Source organism: Felis catus, chromosome F1 (genome assembly GCF_018350175.1).
Source record: "Felis catus isolate Fca126 chromosome F1, F.catus_Fca126_mat1.0, whole genome shotgun sequence".
NCBI classification, from domain to species: Eukaryota; Metazoa; Chordata; class Mammalia; order Carnivora; family Felidae; genus Felis; species Felis catus.
The window spans coordinates 27,683,099-27,707,073 of record NC_058384.1 but is presented as its reverse complement, the minus strand read 5'-3'; the positions used below and the strand labels follow the sequence as shown (position 1 = coordinate 27,707,073).

Sequence of the window (23,975 nt, the reverse complement as noted above, 5' to 3'; positions counted from 1 at the left end):
CAAAGATGCCCCTAGCGGGCCGTGTCCCCGCGTCCCCGATGGCCCCGGGCGGCGGTGCTCAGCGGGCAGACGGTTGCACACGGTCTGGGACCTGGGACGGGCTGGTGGGCACGGGTTCCTGCCGATCTGCGAGCCACTTCCGTGCGCGAGGGCCTCGGTCTTCTCTCCCCTCGCGTGCAAAATGGTGCCAGAGCAGTGCTCCTCCACACACACCGCCTTCCTCCAGCCCCTGGCTTGGCGGCTGCGGCGGCTCCGAATGCCAACGCGCGGGCTGGAGAAACCGCGCCCGCGCGCTGCGTGAGCGCCTTTGCACGAGTCGTCCCCCCTCCCCCACCCCTCGCAGGCTGGCCTTGTCACACGGCGGCGGGAGCCCCTGGTCATGCACCCCTCGCTCCTCAGTCTCCTCTCTGCTTATCCAGATGTCTCCACTGCTAAGGCCCCCTGCTCCTGGACTTCTTCCTGCTGCTCCAGGGACGCCAGTCCTGATGGTCCCGGAGAGAGGCAGGGGTGTCCTTGCAGTGGGAGGAGCACTACCTGTCTTGTGGACACAATCTGAGCCTCCACAGGAGCGTGGGGACATCTGTGCAGCGATTCTCGATCAATGAGATCAAGCGCATGAACGTGGGTCCCTAACTTTCCTTCCCCTCAGCCACAGCAGCACCACACACAACACACACTTACTGCAATTATCTCCTAGTAACAGCAAACCTTTATTGAGCACCTACTGGATACTGGCCCTGTCCTACAGTATTGATTCACTTACTCTTCATAACAATCCTCCCAGGGACTTCTGTCATCATCACCCCCACCCCTCCTTGTTACAGATGAGAGAAACGGGCAGAGAGAGGCCAAGTAATTTGTGGAAGGTTAAAAAGCAGAGCCAAGGGGGCGCCTGGGTGGCTCAGTCTGTTGAGCGGCCGACTTCGCTCAGGTCATGATCTCGCGGTCCGTGAGTTCGAGCCCCACATCGGGCTCTGTGCTGACAGCTCAGAGCCTGGAGCCTGTTTCAGATTCTGTGTCTCCCTCTCGCTGACCCTCCCCTGTTCATGCTCTGTCTCTCTCTGTCTCAAAAATAAATAAAACGTTAAAAAAAAAATTAAAAAAAAAAAAAAAAAAGCAGAGCCAGGGTTCAAACTCAGGCAGGCTGGCTCCAGAATCCATGGTCCCACCCTGTGTCCTACCCATCCCCCCTTATTTGATGGAGATTCCTGTTGCTGTCCTGTGTGCTTAGTGCCTTGCTGGGGACATCAGAACTGTTTGGTAAGTAACTTGGTAGCTGGTTGGTTGAACATTTTCTTTGTCAAAGAGGAAAACTTCAGAGATAGAAAAAAATGCCATATGCCCTGGGACAGGTAGCAAATATCCAGACCCATGCATCTCTGTCTCATTGTGGTTGCTGTAGTTTCCGTGGGGCATTTTGGTGTGAGAATGGGGTCAAAGGGCAAGGCATCTAGTGGGTCTGACTTTCAGGCAAATGTTGGTAGCTGCTGAGGCCAGAAAGGGGAACAGACTGGGTTTGGGGGTTACTGTGCCCACCACTGACATTTGTGTGTCTGACATGGTGATGTCATTTAGTGAGTGTCCCCATAGCCTGTCTACAGATTTGAGACACAAATGATTTAGAACTTGAGAGAGCTTTCTTTCTACATAGATGTGTTCAAACTTTGTCCCCTGTGCTTTGAGGCCAGTTCCCTTACATTAATACTTTTAAATTATATCACACCGACAAAGATGATATGAATCAAGAATGTAGGATTCCGGAGAGATTTGGTTTGTTGATATTTTGGAGTGCACGGGAGAAGCAGGTGAACTGTTTCGAAGTGAGCTTCTTAGGATTTGATCCAATATTTATGTAGTGATACATATCTGTGGAGCTACTCGTGTGTACCAGGCACTGTGCTAGGCGGCTGGGATACATAGCTGCAAAAGAAACATTATTCTGGCCCCGGGAGGATCTCCCCTCCTAATAGGAAACACTAGGTGCGTTGGATTTCAGTTCCCACGTGCCTCGTTGACCAATGACCTTTGTGCAGTGCACACCCTGCACAATTATACGTGGCAGCCCTAAGGGTTTGGGTTCTGTCCTTTCCCTCCAGTGGGACATGAATCGTGAAGAACAGGAAGGCATCCACACAGGGTCTGGCCCGGTTAGCCGTGCTGTGTGAAAAGGCTCACTCTGCCTTTCTCTCCTCTCCCCACAGAGATCCCTCAGTGTGCCGGCTGCAACCAGCATATCCTGGACAAGTTCATCCTGAAGGTCCTGGACAGACACTGGCACAGCTCTTGCCTCAAGTGTGCAGACTGCCAGATGCAGCTGGCGGACAGGTGCTTCTCCAGGGCCGGGAGCGTCTACTGCAAGGAAGACTTCTTCAAGTAAGCCAGAACCCAGGGTGCAGCGTCCCTCCCATGCCCTGGTCTGTATCTGCCTCTCCCCGCTGGGGGTGGGGGAGACAGCTGGCAGAGGGCTGGTGCCAAACTTCTGCAGGGGGGCCGACAAAGGATTCCGGCGAATCCTGAAGGGAATGCTCCTTCTTGGTGTTGGTTTCTTGGGCCGCGTGGCTCTATCATTCCTGCCACTTTCAGGGTGGCTGCTTTGAGTTTTGCACCTCGAATCTAGAGGAGTCTTCGTGGCTGCTTCAGGGCCCCAGAGGCTTGGAAGAGTTGCTCCTGGTCGGGGTCAAGCCAGGCTCTGTTAGTGTCATCGCTTTCAATGAAAACCTGATGAAGAGGCAGTTTGATGTGACGGTTAAGAGCCCAGACCCTTGACTGGGTTTGAATCCCTTATTAGCTGTGTGCTCTTGGGCAACTTACCTAACTTCTCTCTGCCTCTGGTTGCTTATCTATAAAATGCGGCTGCTAATCATAGTTCCTACCTCACTGCATTGTTATTAGCTTTGAATGGATCAATATATGTAAAGTCCGTAGGACAGTACCTGACACCTGAGTGTTAGCTTTTAAGACTGTCCTCAACTCCTTCTGGGGTTGGATCCATCAGAAAAAGTCCTGCTGGTCATGGAGAGGGGACCTTCTAGAATTTATCTTCTGTGGCATTTCATCTGGGGCTTCTCTCCCGGAACCCGTTGCCCGGGGCACTCAGGCTGGTGCCTCAGCTCACCTGGACCAGCTGGTGACAGCAAGACCAACAACAAGCGAAGGGAGGTGTTCATCGGTGACTCGGAGCCCAGAGTGGGTGGCCCATGGGGGTGCGCTGAGGGGGGCGGGGCTTCTGGGGAGGCTCGTCAAAGCCTGGAAACACTTGGCACAAATGAGCAAGCCTCAGAGGGGCGGCATGCCTCCTTCAGAGGTCATGTATTCTGCACAAAGGGAGGGGACATGGGGACAAATGCCAGTCCTGGATCCAGGACATGTTTCTCCCAAATCCTGCCAAGGTTGAACTTCAGAGAACAGGTGATTTGAATTTCTGAGGATTCTCAAATTTCATGAGCCCAATATGAGTTGAAAAGCACATTAAAGGTGATCTTGGTTTCCACTGGGGCTTCCTCCAAGGCTTGTGCTCAGAAGGCAACACTCATTGTCGCCGCCGTCACACTTGGGTCAAAAATGCACCGCTCTCTCCCTTGGTGTGCGTGTGAGCATGCGCACTCACACGTGCCTGTGTGTTCATGCCTGTGCCCGTATGCTGCCTGAGGGCAGGGGCAGTAGGCGCGCAGGCACATCCAACAGATTCCTGATGGCTCCGACTCAGGGCCGGGCCTCTGGCTCTCCCTCTAGGTCTTTTCCGTGCTCTCCATCCTCCCGGTCTTCCTTTTGCTCTCTCACCTCTGAACCTTGCCTTGCTTGCTTCATTCTGGCATTTACACAGTTCTGCTCCCTCCTCCTACATCCTTCCCCGTGGGCAACCAGAGTCATTCGTTATTCATTTCTCAGTGACATCCCGGCCAAGCCCCATGGCAGCTCTTGCAGGCCCCGCACGGAGTGAATCTCATCACGTGTGTGTTCGTGTGCGTGAACGTTGTGTGCCTGTGTGCACCTGTGAAGGTGAATGTGTGAGCAAGGAGGGGCAAGAGGACACAGTAGGCGGGGCCTGGCCTTGGGGTCGGGTCAGCTGTCCCCGCTTCCAGGTTCTGTGCACCATCTTCCTGGTTGTCCATGTACCTTTGGGAAGCTTCAGTGAGCTTCCGGGGCATGGCCTTTTTTAAAAAATGTTTATTTAACTTTGAGAAAGACAGTGTGAGGGGAGGAGGGGCAGAGAGAGAGGGAGACACAGAATCCGAAGCAGGCTCCAAGCTGTCAGCACAGAGCCTGACGCGGGGCTCGAACTCACAAACCGCGAGTTCATGACCTGAGCGGAAGTCTGACGCTTAACCGACTGAGCCACCCAGGCGCCCCAGGGGCATGGCCTTCTTGCCCAGCTGGGGACAGGGTAGGTGCTGAGATGTCTCCGAGTTAGACCACTGGCTGGGGTGCAGGCAAAACCCATTAGGATCACGTCACAGGACTCTGTCACCAGAGAAGCTCCTTTGAGCGCCTGTCTGGGGTTTGGAACTTGACCTTGACTGGCTGGCTCTGAGTGTTTGGGAAAGGGAAGTGGTCGCAGCTCAGGTGTAGGTTCGGGCTTGGGAGAAGTAGTGATAAGGAAAGATGGTCCCTTCAGAAGGGACCTGGGGTGCAGGCTGGGGGAGGAGTAGCATAGGCCTATGAGTCATAAGCCCAAGACCAGAAATAACAATGACAATTACTTGCTCAGGCCAGGGCACTGACCTCTTGCCTCTGTGGCCTCCCCATGCCATGTCCCTCATTTGGATCCTTCCAGGGCATTGTTCAGCAGTTACCTCATAACTCACTTCCCACTTCCTTGAGGCCACATGTCCCCCCACCACACCGGCATCCAACCTCACCACTGACCCCGGCCCCCAGCTCCTTCAGCAAGGCCCCCTCTGCCTACAGAACATTCCAGATGCATTGTGCTATCAGAGCCTTCCACCCTGCCTCCCTTCTAGTCCTACCTCACTGCTTTCTTGGGTTCCCAATGCCCCCCAGCAGGGTGCCCCCTTTCCCAGGCAGGCCTTGACCCTGGCTATTGTATCCTCCAGGGATGATGTCTGTCCTCTGAAGGTCTCCCCCATTCTTCTATGGCCGTGAGTCCAGCTCTTCAGCGGACGAGCACCCTGAGTTGCCTTGTTTTTGCTCACTCCTCCCGCGCCTGTTTGATCTTTCTTGTTGGCATGAGGAAAGACTTATTAGGTATTATTTTTCTGTCCCCGGCATATGCACCTGGCCTTGTCTACAGACCATCACTGGGTTTGATCACATAGTGAATTTACAGCATGCTTGGTGACCAGTTTCTTCTGTCCCTCACATGACGTCCTGTGAATCCTGGAGGCCCAGGCTGCCTGGGAAATGCACAGGCCCATGATTCAGTCGCAGTTACTTTCCTGGTTCCATAGGACTGCCCTGCTTCATAAAATGACCCACAAGGGCTGGATCCTCTTGTGAAGTAGGGGAACAGGCCACAGATCCAGTGCTGAATCCAGGTCATTAATTCTGAGATGAAGTGCTGCGTGGAGAGAAATTTATTTCTGTTTTTAAGTTTTATTTATTTGGGGTGCCTGGGTGGCTCAGTCGGTTAAGCATCCAACTTCGGCTCAGGTCGTGATCTCACAGTAGGTGAGTTCAGGCCCCGCGTCGGACTCTGTGCTGACAGCTTGGAGTCTGGAGCCTGCTTTGGATTCTGTGTCTCCCTCTCGCTCTTCCCCCTCCCCTGCTGACACGATGTCTCTCTCTTTCTCAAAAATAAATAAACATTAAAAAAAATTTTTTTTTTAAGTTTTATTTATTTATTTTGAGAAAGAGAGCGCACGTGAGTGGGGGAGGTGTAGAGAGAGAGACAGGGAGAGAGAGAGAATCCCAAGCAGGCTCCATGCTGTCAGTGCAGAGCCCCACACAGGGCTCAATCCTACCAACTGTGAGATCATGACCTGAGCCAAAGTCAAGAGTCAGATGCTTAACCAACTGAGCCACCCAGGCTCCCTGTGTGGAGAGAAGTTAAAAGCCGAGGTGATTCTCCCCGCTGATAATGGAGATTGAAGATTGGGCCACTCTGAAGCCGCCCAGGGAAGACACTTGGATTCACGGGCAGTCAGGCCCCATACGGCTCTTGGGGACTGTGGCTGTTCGGTGCAGGAAGACACAGCCGCAGGTGCAATTTGGTATAGCAAGTCACAGTGCGAGGCGAGGACACTGAGGGAGTCAGTCCTCCAGGGTCAGACTGGCTTCACCCCTCTCCCACCCCCCTGCCGGGGTCTTGGGATCCACTACCCACTTGGGGCTCAGGCTGTAACCTGGCTGCAGAGCCCGTGGTCCCCTCCTCATTATGGTTCATTAAACATCACCAGGCACCTGCTTTCAGATGGGGCACAGGGTACCTGTGAGCAGAGAGAGAATACGAGGCAGGGCGGGAGGGGCAGAACAGTTCCCGGAGCCCCAAGCCCCTTCCTGTCCCGCAGGAGGCTGCCAGAGTCACTTCCGGCAGCCTGGTGAGAGGGAAGGTCGGCGCCATGAGCTTGAATTCACCTGTCAGACCGCAGGATGCTCTCAGCTGCGGGATTTGGAAGAGGCCTGGTGGGAGCCAGGGAGACTCTCTGCTCTACGCTCCTTGAAGAAAAAGAGAAAGGAAAGAAAAATCACTGCCCTTTTCAGATACTTGCCCCATAGCCCTGCTCAGAGGGGCACTGACCTCACTGATCAGCATTGTGGTTCTAATTTTCAGGACCAATATTTTAAATCTCTTTGCCCATAACAAGGGGGAAGGGCCACTGCTTTGCGTAACTCCAAGGGGTATCCTTTATCCTGCGTGAAGGTTTTTGAGCCAAGACTGTCATGTGAAGAGTACCCTGCCGCAGGTATGTGATGCCTCAGAAGTGGGGTGAGGTCAGCCTTCCATCAGCCTTCAGCCCACGAGATGTGATAATACTGGTGGCTGACAGCAGAGGGCGATGTTGATGTGTGCACAGACCAAGAAAGAAGTATTGTTGGAAGGTTGTACTCTGTGGTTGTTGCATTTTTCTCTTGGAGCTGTTGAATTCTGTCTTGCTCGGTAACATTGGCTGATCTTTACTGTTGTTTGTTGTTTTTGCCTCCTGGGTCCTTGGCTGCCTTTCTCCACAGGAAATAAAAGTCTGAGACCGAGAGGAGAGGCACGGAGTTGACTAAACGCAGTGGTTCCGAGGCTATTGCAAATGAATCACAAGCTGAGGAGCCAACGGCTCTTTCTGTTGTATTTGCTAAGCAAGTCTTTTCTGGGCTGCGTGTCCTGTATGTCCCAGGTCCCCATCTCCTGGCAAAGAGACCAGGGCCTGGGGAGGGCAGGAGTCTGGGAGTAGAGCTTCTGGGTCCCCTCCTCATCACTGACTGGGGCCTGGGAGGGGCTTGGCAACTCTCTTACTCTGAAGTGCAGTGAATAGCACAGGTTCTCTGATCCAGGAACTAGGTGCCCTTGGGCAGGTTCCTTAACATCTCTGAACTCCACTGTCCTCTTCAGAAAAAAATGGGAATGTTAATGGTGCATGCTTTAGAAGACCTGGCACACAGGAGCATTTCACAAAAGGGAGTTATTTTATGAACAGAGAGGTTTAGTGAACCCAGACGGTGCTCGGTTGGATTCCTGTCCTGTCTCGTGCTAGCTGTTTGTCAGAAAACAAGTGACCGGGCCTTTCTGAACCTCACTGCCTTACTGTTGGAAGGCGCTCACTGTGGAGCGCAGAGTCGTGAGATGGGAAGGAAATAGCATGGAAACCATGTCTAGCAGGATGCTGGCTGCTTTACCAGTGTCTCTGGGTTTCTGGCCCCGACGTGTGGCCACTTGACCTGCAGCCCTGGAGGGCCAGGCTGTCAGAGCCCTCCCTCGGGGCTAGGCCTGGGCTGGCTTCTCCTGGCCTCCCTCCTCCCCGCCCCCAGCCCTCAGCTTTGAGACCTTCCTGTTGAGGTGACATTTAACGTCCTGCGGAGATGAGGGTAGCCTGGCAGAGCTCGGAGGGCACACTGCATTGTGCTGGGAAGAAACCACAGGCTGAAGATGCCGTGGGGATTTACATGAAGATTTGGGAAACAAACCAGCAATTACGACAGTGTGAAAACAAACAGGGCTACGGAATCAAAGAGAGAGCAGCACAGCTTTCGAGAACATTCCAGGCTTGTGTCCCTGACCACCAGGGCTTTGTGCTCATACCCGCAGCAGGGAGCCTGGGGGAAGAGTTGGAGGCATTCTGAGAGTGACTGCCACTACAGGGGGTTCCTGTCTAAACTTCTTGTGTCTCTGGGGGTGTCTGTCTGTCCCCGAGGCCTTCACCTGCGTGGCGGGCAGAGATGGTCATTTCTGGGGACCCAGTGGGATAGAAGGCCGCTTCACGACTTGTCAGTGGGGAGCTGTGTGGGCCGCTGCCCCGCTTGGCCAGGCGCTTTGGTTCCTCACAGTGCCCCCTCCCCCAGCCAGTCAATCTCCAGGCAGGCTGCCGGCCAAGGGCAGGTAAGCAGCGTCCTTGGGAGCCCGGGAGATGCTGATTTATCCCTGCAGTTCAGAACAGCCTGTTTCAGCTCCAGCATGCCCTGCGTTTGGCCGGGACGCAGGGTGGTTTTGCTGGCTCCAGCCTGGTCTTCACTAGTGACCTTGGCCCAATCACTCTGGTGACCAGGGCCCCCGCCCCTAGGCAGGGCAGATGCCCGCAGGAAATCAGGTAATAGGGGCAAAGTCCCGCTCAGCCTCTCTGCGAGGTGGACTTCACAGAGTGGCCCGCTTTGGGTTTGAATGCAGACTCTATGTGACCTGGGGGCATTTGATCTCTGAGCCTCACCATCCCGCCTCGAAAGAGGGATGGGAACACACATCTCCGCTTTTCTGGATTACCCTGAGGATGAAGTAAGATTTAGGAAGTGCTTTGTAGTCGTCATTAGGGGTTATTCTTGTTGAAGTCATGATGGTGAATGTGTATGGAAGGAGGAGAAAGAAAGAGAGAAGGAGGTTCGTAGGGGCTGAGGCTACAAAAGGCTGCAGACAAGACAGGGGTCCCGGGGTGGGACTTGTGTCCACCTGCCTGTGTCCAGTGGCAGGTCAGGTGATTGGAACAACGGTCTGCCTGGTGGTGTGGGGGCAGGTGAGAGCTACCACAAGCCCTCCCCAGGGGACACCATCCTTCCCCGTGTGGTCCAGAGCTCTGTGGGTGTGACTGCAGCCTTCAGCCTTTTCTTCCCAGAGTGAGGTTCCCGGCTCGGGCCGGGGGAGACCAGCCTGTGTGCTTGTGTGGCCATCTCCAGCCAGCTTTTACTTTGTAGCCCCAGGAAGAGGCCACTTCAGTTCTGGGGTTGATTGCTGGTCCAGTCTGGGTCCAGGTCCTTGTGAGCCAGTGTTATTTCTGGTAACTACACACCTGCTAGCCTCCCCCCTCCACGCACATGGCCATGTGCATGCATTCACACACACACACACACACACACACACACATTCTAGCAAAATGTGCTTAAGGAACCCACAGGGGGAGGGTCTCTTTGACGTGTGACTTTCCATAATTTCTGAATAGTTTATAGTCTAATTCCCTCGCTAAGCAAATTAAACCTTTTAAGGTAACGATCAGATGGTCCAGATAGTGTCTGTGCATGTGGACATTTGTAAGATTCAAACACACTGGTGGGACCAGGCCCACAGTCATTTGCGAAGGCCTGTAATCAAGGCAGAAGCAATTACTTAGCGGAGCAGCTCCCCCTGGGACCCGAGGCCGTATATCAGGCGGTGATGAGTCCGCGGATTGTCTCCCCGCCCCAGAGGCCCCGGTTCAGCTGCGCCTGCCCAGCCTGGGGCGAAGGCCTCCTGACATCTGTGGGGCCTGCAGCCCAGAGACTTTTCGGCCTTGGGGAATCTGGAGCCAAGTGGTTGCAAATCAACCTGGGAGTGAGATGGCATCTGAGCTGTGGAAACGGGTCCCCAAGCAGAGAGGGGTCTGGGTTCCTCGGGGGTGGGACGTGTGGAGGAGCCTCTTCATCCCAGGAAAACACACCAGCCAGTGGTGGGGGGGGGTGGCCCCCGTCTCCTCCTCGGTGAAGGTTCAACCACCTGCCCTCTCCTTCATCTCCACCCCAGGCATTCGGTCACGGGCTCCCAGCTCTTTCTATTCCCACTGCCTCTGCCCCCTCTCAGCCCCTGTCAGCTCCCCTCTGTGCAGCTGGAAGCTTCTTCCTGCCAGGCCTCCCCAAATGCCCTGCCCAGCACTTGGCCGCTGTGATCCGGCTCCACCTCATTTCCTGCTGGTTCTCTGGCCCAGGTCACGCAGGAGGGTCCCACGAGAGCCAGTGTCTGGCTTGTCACTCTGACTCTGTGGCCCTGGGAGCCCCACTTGAGGAGAAGCCACAGGCGAATGAGAGCTGGGCTCTGTGGCCCGAGCGATGTGTCAGCGCGGCAGGTCAGTCTGGTGCGAGGAGTCAGATGGGACCTCCGTCCCTGAATGTCCCTGCCACACCACCATTGAGAATGGGTCCTTAGGTCTTGGGGGACTCAAGAATCAACAAGCAACCTGCAGATGCCACAGGGGTGCTGAGACACCTTGACACAGGGCTTCTGTGGTCTGCATGGGGGCCTTGCTAACTGTGGACGCTGGGCCCGGGGTCAGGAGTCGGGGTGGCTCTTCCGGTTGTAAGCAGACATCCCAGGTGGTTCCTCTGCACAGGGCAACTTGGTGACAGCTGAGTGAACACGTGGGCAGAGAGGAATTAGCCTGGAGTGAGCAGAGTAGGTGCCAGGAGGTAGGAGTGGGAGGGAGGGGGAGTGTAGTTGAGCCGGAGACAGCTCCCAGCCTGTCCCCATCCGGGAATGGAAATACCTACCTGGGAGGGCCATTGTGCAGTTTAAATGAGGTAGCTCACATGAAATTGCCTGCGTACTATGTGCTCGATGCGTGTTTGCCGAAACTAAGGGAGGTGGGCTGGACTCTTGCAGAAGAGGGTCGGATCCGGATCCGATGTCCCATTACCTCTTGGGAAGCAAATCTATCCCCAGCTGGGAACGGGGGGAGGGTGGAGCATGACTGAGGGAAAGGGGGAGTTGGGCTCCCTAGCCCCTTCTCTGCCACTAACTGAGCTGTGTGATCTTGGACAAGTTACTACCCCTCTCTGGGCCCCAGTTTTGTTCTGTGTTAAATGAGGGAGTTGGACTGGGTCACTGGTTCTAAAGCTTTTCTAGTAGCATCCACCTCAGGATAATATTGAATGTTTATCAAGAAGAAAAGCATATTAAAAAAAAAAAAAACAGCACCTGGGTGGCTCTGTCAGTTAAGTGTCCAGCCTTGGCTCAGTTCATGATCTTGAGGTTTGTGAGTTCAAGCCCCGCATCCGGCTTCACGCTGACAGCATGGGACCTGCTTGGGATTTTTTCTCTCTCCCTCTCTCTCTGCCCTCCCCCACTGTCTCTCTCAAAATAAATAAACCTAAAAAATAAAGAAAGAACCCTCCCCAGCAAAAGGCAGAGCGCTGTGGGGGCAGTTCCAATGGGTCTGGGAGCGTGTGTCGTGGGGGGCTGTGTTTCTACTCCTGAAGCTTCTGATATTACCTGGTGTCAGGCCTTCTCCAAATATGGCCCCTGTCTATGTCTGGAGAAGGCTGGCCGTTCTGGGGCAGAACTTTATGCGCCCGTGACACGGCTGTGGTGGTGATATATGTTGGAAATATTGGTACATACAGTAACAGTAAATATCAGCAACTTACCTGTCAAGTGTGGTGATAGATAAAAGAAATACATGTAGGGAAGTGTCAGCCGGGAAAAAAATATACAGCCCGCAGTAAATCACCACCAAGCAATTAAAGCATAAAATTAAGTTATGCAGTATTTTGTTTCCTCAGGACAGTGCACTGTGCTGCGTCAGCCCCCACACGCAGTCGCTGGTGTGGGCCTGGGCTCACACCCCCCAGCTGCCTCCTGATGGCCGAGTAACGAAGAACATCGGGTTCAAATCCCAGCTCCACTGTTTCCGGCTGTGTGGTCTCTCGCACGTCATCGACCCTCTCTGAACTTATTTCCTCATGCGCAAATGGGGGACGAGTATTGATGCGTACCACAGGCATAGGCATTCCTTGTTTATTCACCAGCTCTTCACAGAACACGTGTCCTGGTCCGGTACTGCTGGAGGTACTGGACTTGGCAGTGAACAAATCAGATACGGTGCCTGCTGGGCATGGAGAGATCGGGTAGACAAACAAGAACGGTGAGGTGCATCCAGGGGAGATGTGGAAGGAAGTGCTGGATGGAGCATGGGGGTGGTCAAGGAATGCCCCTGGGGAAGGTGACGTTTGCGGGGTAACCTGCAGGAAATGCAGACGTGAGCCATGTAGGTAACTGGGGAAAGAGCACCCCGAGCTGAGGAAGCCCGAGGAGCCAGTGTGGCCGGGCGAGTGAGCAGGCAGAGTGGTAGGAGAGGAGGCTAGGTAGTCTTGGAAGGTCTCGGAGGCCAGTAAAGGGACATCAGCTTTTACCCTGAGCCAGGGGGGAGCCACCGGAAGGTGTGGAGCAGGGGAGTGAGATGGGATCACTGTGGCCATTGTGGGGGAAGGGCTGAAGCCAGGAGAGCCGTTAGTGGTGGGCAAGGCATGATGGGGCCCTGAACTAGGGAGGCAGAGGTACAGATGGTCAGAAGTGGTCCAATTCTTGACCGAATTTTGGGTAGAACCGACAGGGTTTGCTGACATATTGGGTGGACGTGTGCAAGGCTTTCAGCCTTAGTCACTGGAAGAATGAAATCACCCTTCTCTGACGCGGGCGGGGCGGGGGTGGTGCAGATTCTGGGGAGGATCAGGAGTTTGGTTTCAGACATCCAAGCAGAGAGGCTGAAGAGACAGTGGGATATACCAGTCTGAGCTAGGCGAGAGGTCTGGGTGAGAGGTGGAAGTGAAGTCCCCAGCGAGTGGGGTAGATGGAGGAGAGGCTGCTGGGGGGTAGGGGGTGGGGGAGAAGGGACAGAGCCAGGAGAGCTGGTCCTGTAGCCAAGTGAGCACAATGTTCTAAGGAGGAGGGAGAGAGCCAATGCCATCGAAAAGTCAGGGGAGACAAGACCTGATCACTGGGCCAGCAACGCTGGGGTCACGGGTGACCTTGGCAAGTGCAGTTTGGGTTGATTGGTGGGTGACACCTGACTGGAGTGTGTATCAGTCAGGGTTCTCCAGAGAATGGAACCAGCAGGCTGTGTGTGTGTGTGTGTGTGTGTGTGTGTGGTGTGTGTGTGTGTGTGCGTGTAATATAAAGAGATTTATTATAAGGATTGGCTCATGTGATTTTGGAGTCAGAGAAGCCCTGAGATCTGCAGTCAGCAAGCTGGAGGCCCAGGAGGGCTGAGAGTGTGTAAATTCTGGTCCAGAAACCAGCAGCGTTGAGGTCTAAGAAGAGCTGATTTTTTAGTTCAAGTTTAAAGGCAGGAAAAAGCCAATGTGACCTCTCAAGGAAGTCAGGCAGGAGGAATTTCCTCTGCTCTTGGGATAGTCAGCCTTTCTGTTCTATTCAAGCCTTCAGCTGATTGGATGAGGCCCAGCCACAAGGGGGAGGGCAATCTGCTTTGCCCAACCTACTGATTCATATGTTAATCTCATCCCAAAACACCCTCACAGACACACTCAGAATAATGTTTGACCAAATATCTGGGCACCCCATGGCCCAGTCAAGTTGACACATAAAATTAACCATCAGAGTGGATTCAAGAAAAGAGTGGTGGGGCAGGGGAGGTGGTGCCTGGGTGGCTTAGTTAAGCTTCTGGCTCTGGGTTTCAGCGCAGGTCATGGTCTCGCGATTCATGGGTTTGAGCCCCCGGTGGGTCTCCACCGCTGGAGCCTGTCTGGGATTCTCTCTCCCTGCTCCCCTGCTTACACTGTCTCTCTCAAGATAGATAAATAAGCTAAAAAAAAAAAAGACAGAGGAGTGGGAACAGGGGCATTAGAGACCTTGCATGTAGACCCTTCTTTTGGGGAATTTTGCTCTACAGGGAGTAGAGAAGTTGGGTGGTAGATGGAGGGAGATGCGGGGTCAAGAGAAGGTTTTTGAAGTGGCAGAAATAATAGCCTGCTGGGTAGGATCTAGTTGAGAGGGGAAATTAATCACGTGGGGGCAAAAGGAACAGTTGTTGGAGGAATGATCTTATTAGGCAGGAAGAAAGGGACTCCGTGCCTAATGGGCAGCTGGCCTTGAACAGGCGCACAGGTGGTTCTGGGGTAGGAAGCAGAGAGAAGGCAGGACAAATGGGTGGCCAGACAGGACAGCTGAGTGCCCCTTTTCCCTGGGAAATGGGAAGCCACTGGCTGAGGGGTTGGGGGCGGGGAGCTGGAGAGAGGAGGTGTTTGGGAGCACAGGAGAGTGAATGCACTAGGGAGTACACCTCCCTGTGGCTCCCGGGCCCTGTTGAGACACGGGTCACAGATTTGAACTGAGCCTCGTCGGTGAGGTGCTGTGTCTACTCCCTGTCTGGTGGAGAAGGCAGAGGGTGGCGAGCGGGGTGGTGAGGTGAGGCTGTGTGCAAGGGAGGGGTTAGTAAGCAGAGGCCTTGCTGGGTGAGGAGGAAGCTGGGCCAGGAGGGGAGTGAGGACCCGTGCACAGCACAGCGGGAGCACTAGCTGGACACTGCCGTCAGCAGAGCTGTGGGGCTTGGTGCCTCGGGGAGGGAACTAGAAGGTCCAGAAGATGGCGTGATGGCTGGAAAGTACCGCTGGAGGCACTGCAGTTCCTGCCAACAGAAGGTCTGAGTGGACTAGGGGATGAGTGGCTGAGGAAGGGTAGTGGCCATGACCTTCAGAGGAAGAGGTCAGAGAATTGAGGGAGCAGGGGCAGGAAGGACTGTTGTGTGGATATCGAAGTCACCAAGCATTATGGCAGGAAGGACAGGACCAAATTCACGGCGGGGGGGCTAGGGGGGGGTGGAGGAGGTGAGGGGGAGGTGCTGGGATGACCGCCATGAGGAGGTAGCAGGGAGCGGTCTGTGGATTAAGCACAGGTGTGCACACACAGGGGTGCACGGTAGGGGCTTAGTACTTGGGAACTGCTTTCGTTAGTAGCATTTCAGTGTCCAGCGTAGGGAACCTGGGATCATAGGACAGAACTTAAAATCAGAATGTGCCAGAACATTCATGGTATAGGATTTACATGCACCAGTTTCTAGAAGGTGTGCAGGGCCTGCCTGTTGCCCACTTTCTTCAGGATCCAGACACCCTCAGGATAGTCCACCCCCCCGCCCCCCCACCAGGCTTGTCGACAGCAGCAGGGGTGGACAGGTGAATGGGCAGATGGGAGCTCAGGCTGAGCACTGGACCCAAGGGTGAGACTGAGGACACGGGCCTGGCCCCTGTTGGCTGACATCTGGTGCATTTCCTTAGCCAGTGGCCTAGGCCCCTGAGGCCCGCCCTCGGGGGGGGGGGGGCAGAAGTGTGGAAGGTGCAGGCAGGGTCAGTCGCTGTGTTGGGGGTCACCCCCGGGGTGAAGGGTCCCAGAGCAGCCCCTGCATTGCAGGTCTGGGGGCCGCATACTCTGGGGCTCAGAGCAGCTCAGAGCTCCTCTCCCCAAGTTCCCTTCTGGGGTAGGGACAGCACGGCTGGCTTCCCAGTGGAGGTTTGCTGTGATGCCTGCCATGTGCCAGCAGAGCTCTCAGAAGCCCGAGTTCGAGCCCGATTCTCTCTCTCGTTGCCTTTGTGAGCCGCGGCCGGCACCTCACCCTCTGAGCCTCAGTTTCTCATCTGTTAGCAGGTATCGTAATACCTGCCTCTACGTTGGACACGCAGGTGACATCTGTCGAATGTGCATGATGATGGCACAAAGCGGGATGCAAAGTTGTATTTTCGTCCACTGCGGCCTCACTGCAACCCGGGTTTGAGTCCTTTCTCGGAAAAGCTTTTGACAGGCGTTCTTGTGTTCTGTGTCCTTCCCCGATGGTTCAGACACACTTTTGTTTTTTTGTTTTTATTGTTTTGTTTTACTTTTTTTGTTTAATTTATTTGAGAGAGAGAGAGAGAGAATACGAGCAGGGAGGGGCAGAGAGAGAGAGAGAGAGAGAGAGAATCCCAAGCAGGCTCCACACTGCCAGCATGGAACCTGATGCAGGGCTCGAACTCACGAACCTTGAGATCGTGGCCTGAGGTGAAACCAAGAGTCAGTCGCTTAACCTACTGAGCCACCCAGTTGCCCCCAAACACACTTTTTAAGGAGTTCATGTGTTTATTCCTTTGCTCGTTCAGTGGGTCTTTGTTGCCTGTCTACTACAAGCTGGGTAGGGATGAGAGAATTTCCAGTGATGTTGGTCTGAGTTGGAAAGGAACTTGGGCCATTAGTAAGTCCTTCCTCGCATTTTCTTTGTCATTTGGATCACCTCTAGCTGCTTTCCCTGGGGAGACCGGGTGTCCCTGGAGGCCTCGCCAGAGAGATGGTCCTTCTGGTGAGCAGGGCACGGCAGGTTGCAGCAAGAAGGCAGGGCCCTGCACATAGGAGGTGCTTGGGGACAGGAGGAAGGGGGTACTGCCTGGGAAATCTCTCAGAAGCCTTTTCTTGGGGCACCTGGGTGGCTCAGTCGCTTAAGCGTCTGACTTCAGCTCAGGTCATGATCTCATGGTTCGCGGGTTCGAGCCCCGCATCAGGCTCTGTGCTGACAGCTCAGAGCCTGGAGCCTGCTTTGGATTCTGTGTCTCCCTCTCTCTCTGCCCCTCCCTGGCTCACACTGTGTCTCTCTCTCTCTCAAAAATAAGTAAAACATTTAAAAAAAAAAAAAAAGGAAGCCTCTTCCTTGGCTGGCATCCAGCTCCACCCCCACTCCAGTGTCCTTCAAATGTGGTCAGGTTGGTTAGACATTGCCTCTCTCAGCAGCCAAGCTCACAGTTTTACCTTATTTTGGACCAGGGGATTTAAACTATGGCCGTCTCATTATTGCCTGTCACGGAAGGAGTCATCCAGCTTATCCAGGCACGGCTGTCTCCTCTGTGACCCCGGCTGGTCTAAGCTCTGGGAGCTCGGGGACAGTGTCCTCACTACCCTCCCTCTCCAACAAGGCAGCACCTTTTTCTGGGGCCACGGGCTCTGAACAGCAGGTGGCGGGGGTGCCCCTTGGCGCTCTGGGAGCCCTGCAGGTTAAGGGGGTGCCCCTAGTCCCCTCATCGAGGATCCTGCTGGCTGTGCTCCAGGGGAGGAAGGTAATAAGGAGCAACTTCCACTTACCATCGGTATAAATCCCACAATCAGGAAAATTGCTTCAATTGCTAAAAAACGCTGGTGGGAAAGTCCATTTATTTTTCATTTTTCTTGTGCACTTGCCACCCTTATGCATGAATCACTGTCGGTATGTAGATTAAATTTATACCCCCGTTATCTTTCATGTCTCTGGGGCTCTGGTTACTGAAAGCCACGGTCTGCTTCTTAGTGGTGAGAGAGACGTGGTCCTCTCCCAGGGCACTGCCACTGGGGGTCTTCACTGTGTTCTGGAGCCTCCCTTTAGCGCTCCTCGCCTCAACAAGATCAGACTTGGTGTCTGGAGAACTCTCTGGAGCTGCTGTGGCTCCAGCATCTGCAGCAAAGGATTTGGACACTGGACTCTTAGTGTTTTATGTGGGAGGGCTTCCAGGGAGTGTGAATTGGCCGGGACAAGATACACAAACTGCAGGCTTTTTGAAAACACACTCTAGTAACACATATACACACAGGCTTCCTTTCTCTTTGTTCCTCCAACACACACACGCACACAAGCACGTACTCACACAGGATACAACCGGGTGCCTGCCTACCTGCCCCTTTAACACAAATGACCTGGTTAGACAGCAGTTGTTGAAGAAGGCTGGTTTCACAGGTGTTCTGGGAGGTGTAGAACTTTCTAGACGCGACAGTATGCTTTGTTCTCCATCCTCAGATTTAGCATCTCCGTGTACATCCTCTAAAAGCATGGGTCTCTATTTGCTGATTTATTCATTCAACAAATGTTAACTCTCCTTTCCTGGATCCTGTGCCCCTTTGAGAATCTGATGAAACCCCTCATGATGCACAAATTTGAATGACTCTGGGGTGGTTTGCAGAGCCCGTCCTGAGCCTCGGGCTAAGAACATCTGCTCTGGAGGTCTGCTCCTGTGCCACCCACAGCCCCCCCTCCACCTCCTCCTCGCCACACCAAGAGACTTTCCAGGAGTTCAGGGGTCTGGGTCCTTCCAAGCCAGATGCCCCAGCCCCTCACACCCCAACACCCTTCTCAGACCTCATCTCAGAAAAGCAGTCCCCTGGGCCACACTTCTAGACTTAGAGACCCCCCCACTTCTCTCCTGTGACACTGTTCCCGGGAGGGGAGCTTCTGAAGCCGCAGCTGGCCACGCCTGCTCCAGGCCCCTGCAGCCCCCCAGCAGGTATCATTACTGCATAAGAGACCCATCATTCTGCATTAATCTGGGATTCATCATGATAGCCATGACCATAATTAATTTATTTGGTATTAATGTGGATGAAATATGTACTGTCCTTTCAGGGGAAATCAGGCTGCCTATAAGCATTAGTTAAAAGGACCATTAAAATCAAACCTTCCCCAGATCCATTAGGCGAAGTCTTTCATCCTGAAGAAGATAAAGTTCTGCTGTGTGAAATGTCATGAATAATTAGGTTGATTGCTGTTTTAAACTCTGCCCCTGCCTCTCCAACCCCTCCCGCCCCCCTCCTGAAGGAGGGAAGACTCACCTGTAGTGGAGCACCCCCTTCATCACCCATGTCTACACTGGCCCCAGATTCCCCTCTGGCCTCCATGATCACCGGCGAGGCTCCATGTCTGTGGGCAGCGTGGGAAGGAGGCTTAAATGACCCCACTGGACTATATTTTCAATGTGTCTGCTTCTCCCGCCCTCCCGCCCTTGGCCCAGGGTGGCGGTAGGCGCCTTCCTCTCGCCTCAGTGCTGGTCCAGAAAGGTGTAGACCAGGGAGAGGGCCACAGCAGCACTGTGCAAACAGAGGTCTGTAGACTCCTTGTCCTGAATGGCATAGGGGTGTGAACATGCAGATTCCTGGGACCACCTCAGACCGGTGCATTTCAGGGGCTGTACATGGGTAGGGGGTGGCGGGTGGCATGGAGAGCTTTGGCGTGTGCCAGACAGAGGGGAGAGGCAGGAGAGAGAAGCCTTCGGGAGATCCCTGCTCCTGCTGCCAAAGTCAAGTTTCTCCAGAACTCCAGCACGGATGCTGGCACGTGCTGTCTCCTGGCTCCTCTTGCGGGAGCATAAAGAGGTGCTAGCTGGATGCTTTTTGCACACCAGCCCGTGAACACACACAGTGGCCCCGTGGCGCTGGTCCTCTAGGCCTCGCCATAAAGTCAAAGACCAGGATGTGGAGGGTGAAACAGCCTGCTCAGAGGGGACCCAGAGGGCTATTAACCGGGCATGCGGGAGCCCCTGGCTTGTCAGCCCGGAAGAGGCACGGGAGACTGGCTCTGATCCGGCCTCTTCATTTTGTGGGGAAAGAGCCCGGGGCACAGAGCCATGAGGCTAGCCAGAGACAGAGGGGACCGGATGGTAAGCACCGGGTGGCCCAGGCTTTGACGCCCATGGACACCGCAGAGCGGTGGGCAGGAGAGGGGCTGATATGATAGGAAGTGGGGGGCAGCCAGACACCCCCCCCCACACACACACACTGAGCTCCAGTCCCTTCCTGCTGCCTTGACAGGCGCTTCGGCACAAAATGCACGGCCTGCCAGCAGGGCATCCCCCCGACCCAGGTGGTGCGCAAGGCGCAGGACTTCGTCTACCACCTGCACTGCTTCGCCTGCATCATCTGCAACCGGCAGCTGGCCACGGGGGACGAGTTCTACCTCATGGAGGACGGGCGGCTGGTGTGCAAGGAGGACTACGAGACGGCCAAGCAGAACGGTGAGCTTCCCCCCACCCCTGCCCCGCCCCGACCTCTGCCCCGGGGCCGCCCGCTGCCCGCTCCTCCCCGGTCCTGGCGGCCTATCCCTTGGAGGAGCCCTGCTCCCTTGGAGCCCTGCTCGCTGGCGCCCTGCCTCCTCGGAGAAGCATCCCCAGATCTCTGCAGGACGGTTCATTCTCCACACCCCCCACCCTTTCGCACCCGCTGGCTTCACCGATCAGGTTCCGGTCAGCGAGAGCGTGCTGTCCCCTCCACTGCTCGGTGGGCTTAAGAACAGCCAGGGGCCTCGTGCTTTTCGTGTCGGTGGCTCCTTGCCTGGGGTGGGCCTGGGAGGGGGCGCTGTCTCCCAGTGGACACTGGGGTTGCTCATCTGCCTTGGGTATTGGGGTTCACGTGTTCCTCCGCACTCCCACGCCTCCAAGGCCTCACTGAGTGAGAGCACTAGTGTTGGCCCAAGTCAGCTTCTATTTCAGTCAACTGTCTTGTCAGACCTCAGGCTTGTCGAGGGCAGGGTCTCCCCCTTCCTTGCGTCTCCCGAAGTCCCTGATGCAGGATCAAGCGCTCGGCGAGTCTGCGCCTTGGGAGGCTCCAATCTGCCATATAACTTCCCGTCCACCTCCCCTTTCCCCAGCCCCCTCAGGGCCATCGTCCAGGGTCTTTGGCAGAGACCCCTGCAAGGCTGAGGCTGATGTCAGGCCCCACCCAGCACGTGGTCGCCACACCTGGAAAACCTGCCCTCACATGGTCAGCCGAGGCAGCGGCTGCTCTGGGGCCTAGACAGCTCTGAACCCTCAGAAAGGCCAAGCCTGACTCCCCGTCTCCTGTAGCCCCACCTCAGGCTCCTCACTCACAGCTGGGCCCCCAGGTGGTGTGCCCTTTGCCCTGGCTCCAGCTCTGGCATTTGGCCAAACGCAGCCTGGGGGATCTCAGATGCACAAAATTCACAAAACATCAAGGCCATTTGCCTTTGACTAGAATCTTTATCAACTCAGGGTGTGACTGCAGAAAGCAGCTCTGGACAGCTCTGGGCTTGATGAAAACAAAAACCCAAAAAACAAAAAGCAAAGCAACAACAAATTCCATGCATCTCCTTCTAGATCTTTCCTGGCACATGTGTGTTATATAGATCTGATCCATACATGGAGAAACTGATTTTTCTGCCCAGTAACCACGGTTTCAAGTGAGGGTTTTGTGGTGGTGAGGAGGCAGAGGTACAGAGGCCCTTTTGGTGAGGCAGCCAGCTTTGGTGGGCGGCGGGCAGGAAGGCACCGCAGGGGTGCCGGAGTCAGGGGCGTCCTCTCTCTTCTCCTAGAGCCTTGGAATCGATTCTGATGTCATAGAAGATTAGGGCATCTTGTCGGGGATAAACCATCAAGGCAGATGGACTCAGAGATCCCAGCTGCCTTTGGACCTCTGATGCCCTTCCCCAGAGATACTAAGAATTGCATGAGCTCCCTCCAGGCGGGCGGCTGCTTCTCCTCATCAGAGGCCTTGTTTAGAACCTGAGCATCCACGGCCTGGCATCCACCGCTGCTGGGGATGGTTCCAGAGGAGGGGGAGACTTAGCTGGGGAGGCAAGAATGACAGTCGGGTGCACACTTTTCATCAAGGATCATTTGTGCCATAGCAGACCTCTGTAGGACTCTGGATTTGGCATCAGAGGCTGGTGGGCATTGCTGCTCAGTCACTAACGTGGGGGTCCCCTGGCCAGCCGTGTAACTGGTTGAGCCTTGGCTTCTCAGCTCAGTAGGGTCAGTAGGAGACGGGGAACAGCACCTGCCACATGGAGCTGTTTCCTGAGGGTTAAATAGGATGAGGCTTGTGGAACGGGATGCTGAAGGAGGGTGAGACCAGCGAGGAAGACAAACAAGCAGGGAGGTGAGATCTGCTGTAGGTTTTCAAGTAGCAGAAGGTTACACAGCATTCCTGACGTGTTCCTCCTGCCTCTGGCTGTTGGTGGGCAGGGCCCAGCCCATCCTGTGAAATCTGAGTGATCCTTAGTGCAGCAGGGGACCTTTATCTGCTTTGGGACATTTGGCTTTTTTTTTTTTAATGTTTTAATTCCTCCTTGCTAATCTAAACCCTCTTTCAGGCTTACAGTTCCCTTCCTGGTGCTACACAAAGGACCTAATATCAGCTATTTGTACCTTAGTGTGAATGATTTTGTTCATTTGTTACATCTCCCTGGATATTTGCATTTTCAATATAATGAGGTTGCATTTTATGCCGGGGACAAGTGCTAGGAGACCCTGCATAATTCAAAACTAACATATTTTAAGACTAATTTTCCCATAGGAATTAATGTAAAAAGTAGGAGGGGGGGATGTATTCTGGAAGCACATAAATCCATAACCGGTGAAGTGTATCTTTGCCTTAATGCTACTTTTTATTTTCTCAGCACTATCTCTAATACCTTGCAGAATGCTCTCTCCTAAATTAACAGCCTAGGATATCATGGTCTCGCTTGGCCTTCCTCATAGCGTTTTATCACATTTAACTTCCGTACCAAAGTTATTGATTTTTGGGTACATTTTTCAGCATGAGCACTGCCACCACTACTTAATGAATACTTGGATGACATTGTTATAGGATATAAAAAAGATTTTAAATTATAATAACAGTGAATGTTAAAATAACAGCATAATAGTTCCCATAATCGCAAGAAGGAAGTCCTATGGACGTAGACAGCAGTTCTGAACAGAGGGGCCACCGGCCCAGATGACAGGTATATCCCAGTGGCACCACCAGCCCAGGATGACGGGTATATCCCAGTGGCACTGCCATCTAGCCATGGTGACAACAATTTCTAAGTCACGAGGCCAGCTTATTTAAAAATTAGGCAATTCTTGATGAATTAAAATTTTCTGATGGTTTTATGATTTCAAATTTTATATCTAAAGCCTATACAGGTATTTTTAAAGTGCACTATTTCATACTGGCATCAAATGCCGGCATGCTGTTATCTCTGTAAATATGGGCAGAAGGGATTGATTCCTTATAACAGAGTTTGAAATATAGAGAGTTTTGGAGGCTTTCCTCAGTTTCTCCCACGATGGCTCTAAAAGCCTTTCTCTTTGGATCCAGGGCTCCAAGGGAGGGATGGGGTGGCAGGGGGTTGCGGATGATAATAGCCCTGCTAGAGGAGAAAACAGCCCAAGGAGAAGAGAGGACAAGGGACTTCGTCCTCCCTCTGCTGTGTGCATGACTGCAGTGTGGACTCGGGCTGTACAACACGCTGCCCAACTTAGGGCAGACGGCATTGCCCCAGGCTTCAGAGTGGGGAGGTAACTCGCCCACATCACTCACTCAACTCAACAAGAAGGTTGAGCCCAAGTCTTTGGGCTGCAAGAAAACCTTTTCAGAACTGTCGTGAGCACTGAATGCACACAGAGTTCTCAGATCACACCAGGCACATAGTAAGTGCTTAGCAAACATTGGCTTATTGTTGTTCCTAAGAGAGGGTTTTCTTGAATGGGAAAGAAGGAAGAGAGAAACAGGGTGGGAATGTAGTAGAGACATCTTATAGGACACACAGGGGAGGAAGCACAGAAAACCCAGAGAGCCAGGGACACGGTGGCTGACCTACTCTTTGCTGACTCGGGGATGCCATGCAGAGAGGATGGGTGTAAGTCTAGTGCCGGGAGAGGAGATGAGCCGTCTGCACTTGGCTGTGTGCTGCTGACTGCACCCGGGCGCCTCTGTGCCTGACTGAACAAACCAGCCTCTAACAGTATTCTGCTCAGAATCCACTGAAGGCTGATCCACCAGTATGTTGTCCTGAGCACTCTTTAGACCGGTGGTTTTCTAAAAATTTTGGCTGTGACCCAGAGTAAGGAACTCATTTTACCTTTCAGCTCACCACACCTATTCAAACAGTGAGCACTAAGCAAGTCCCGGAAGCGACGCTTGCCCTCATCTGTCCCGTCTCATCCCATCCGTCCTACTTCCTCGAAAGGTTCTCGGTTGACATTACAACCCGCTCACGCGTTCTGACCCATAATTGATGAACACCGCTTAGGGGTCACCCCTGCTGAGCCCAGGGAGGCCACCGGGAAGGGGCCTGCGGGCAGGAGGGGCAGGGGCGTCTGGGGCGGCCCAGAACGCACTTCACCCACCCTGGCTCATTCGC

At 54.1% G+C, this 23,975-nt stretch overlaps 1 protein-coding gene across 1 annotated transcript in view; it reads left to right on the top strand.

Annotated features, from left to right (window-relative positions):
- Positions 1-23,975, top strand: part of LHX4 (LIM homeobox 4) — a 46,489-nt gene that overhangs the window by 14,379 nt on the left and 8,135 nt on the right. The window contains exons 2-3 of the mRNA XM_003999287.5: positions 2,202-2,373; positions 19,643-19,845. Of these exons, the coding sequence (XP_003999336.1) occupies positions 2,202-2,373; positions 19,643-19,845 (375 nt within the window). The remainder of the gene's footprint in view (positions 1-2,201; positions 2,374-19,642; positions 19,846-23,975) is intronic.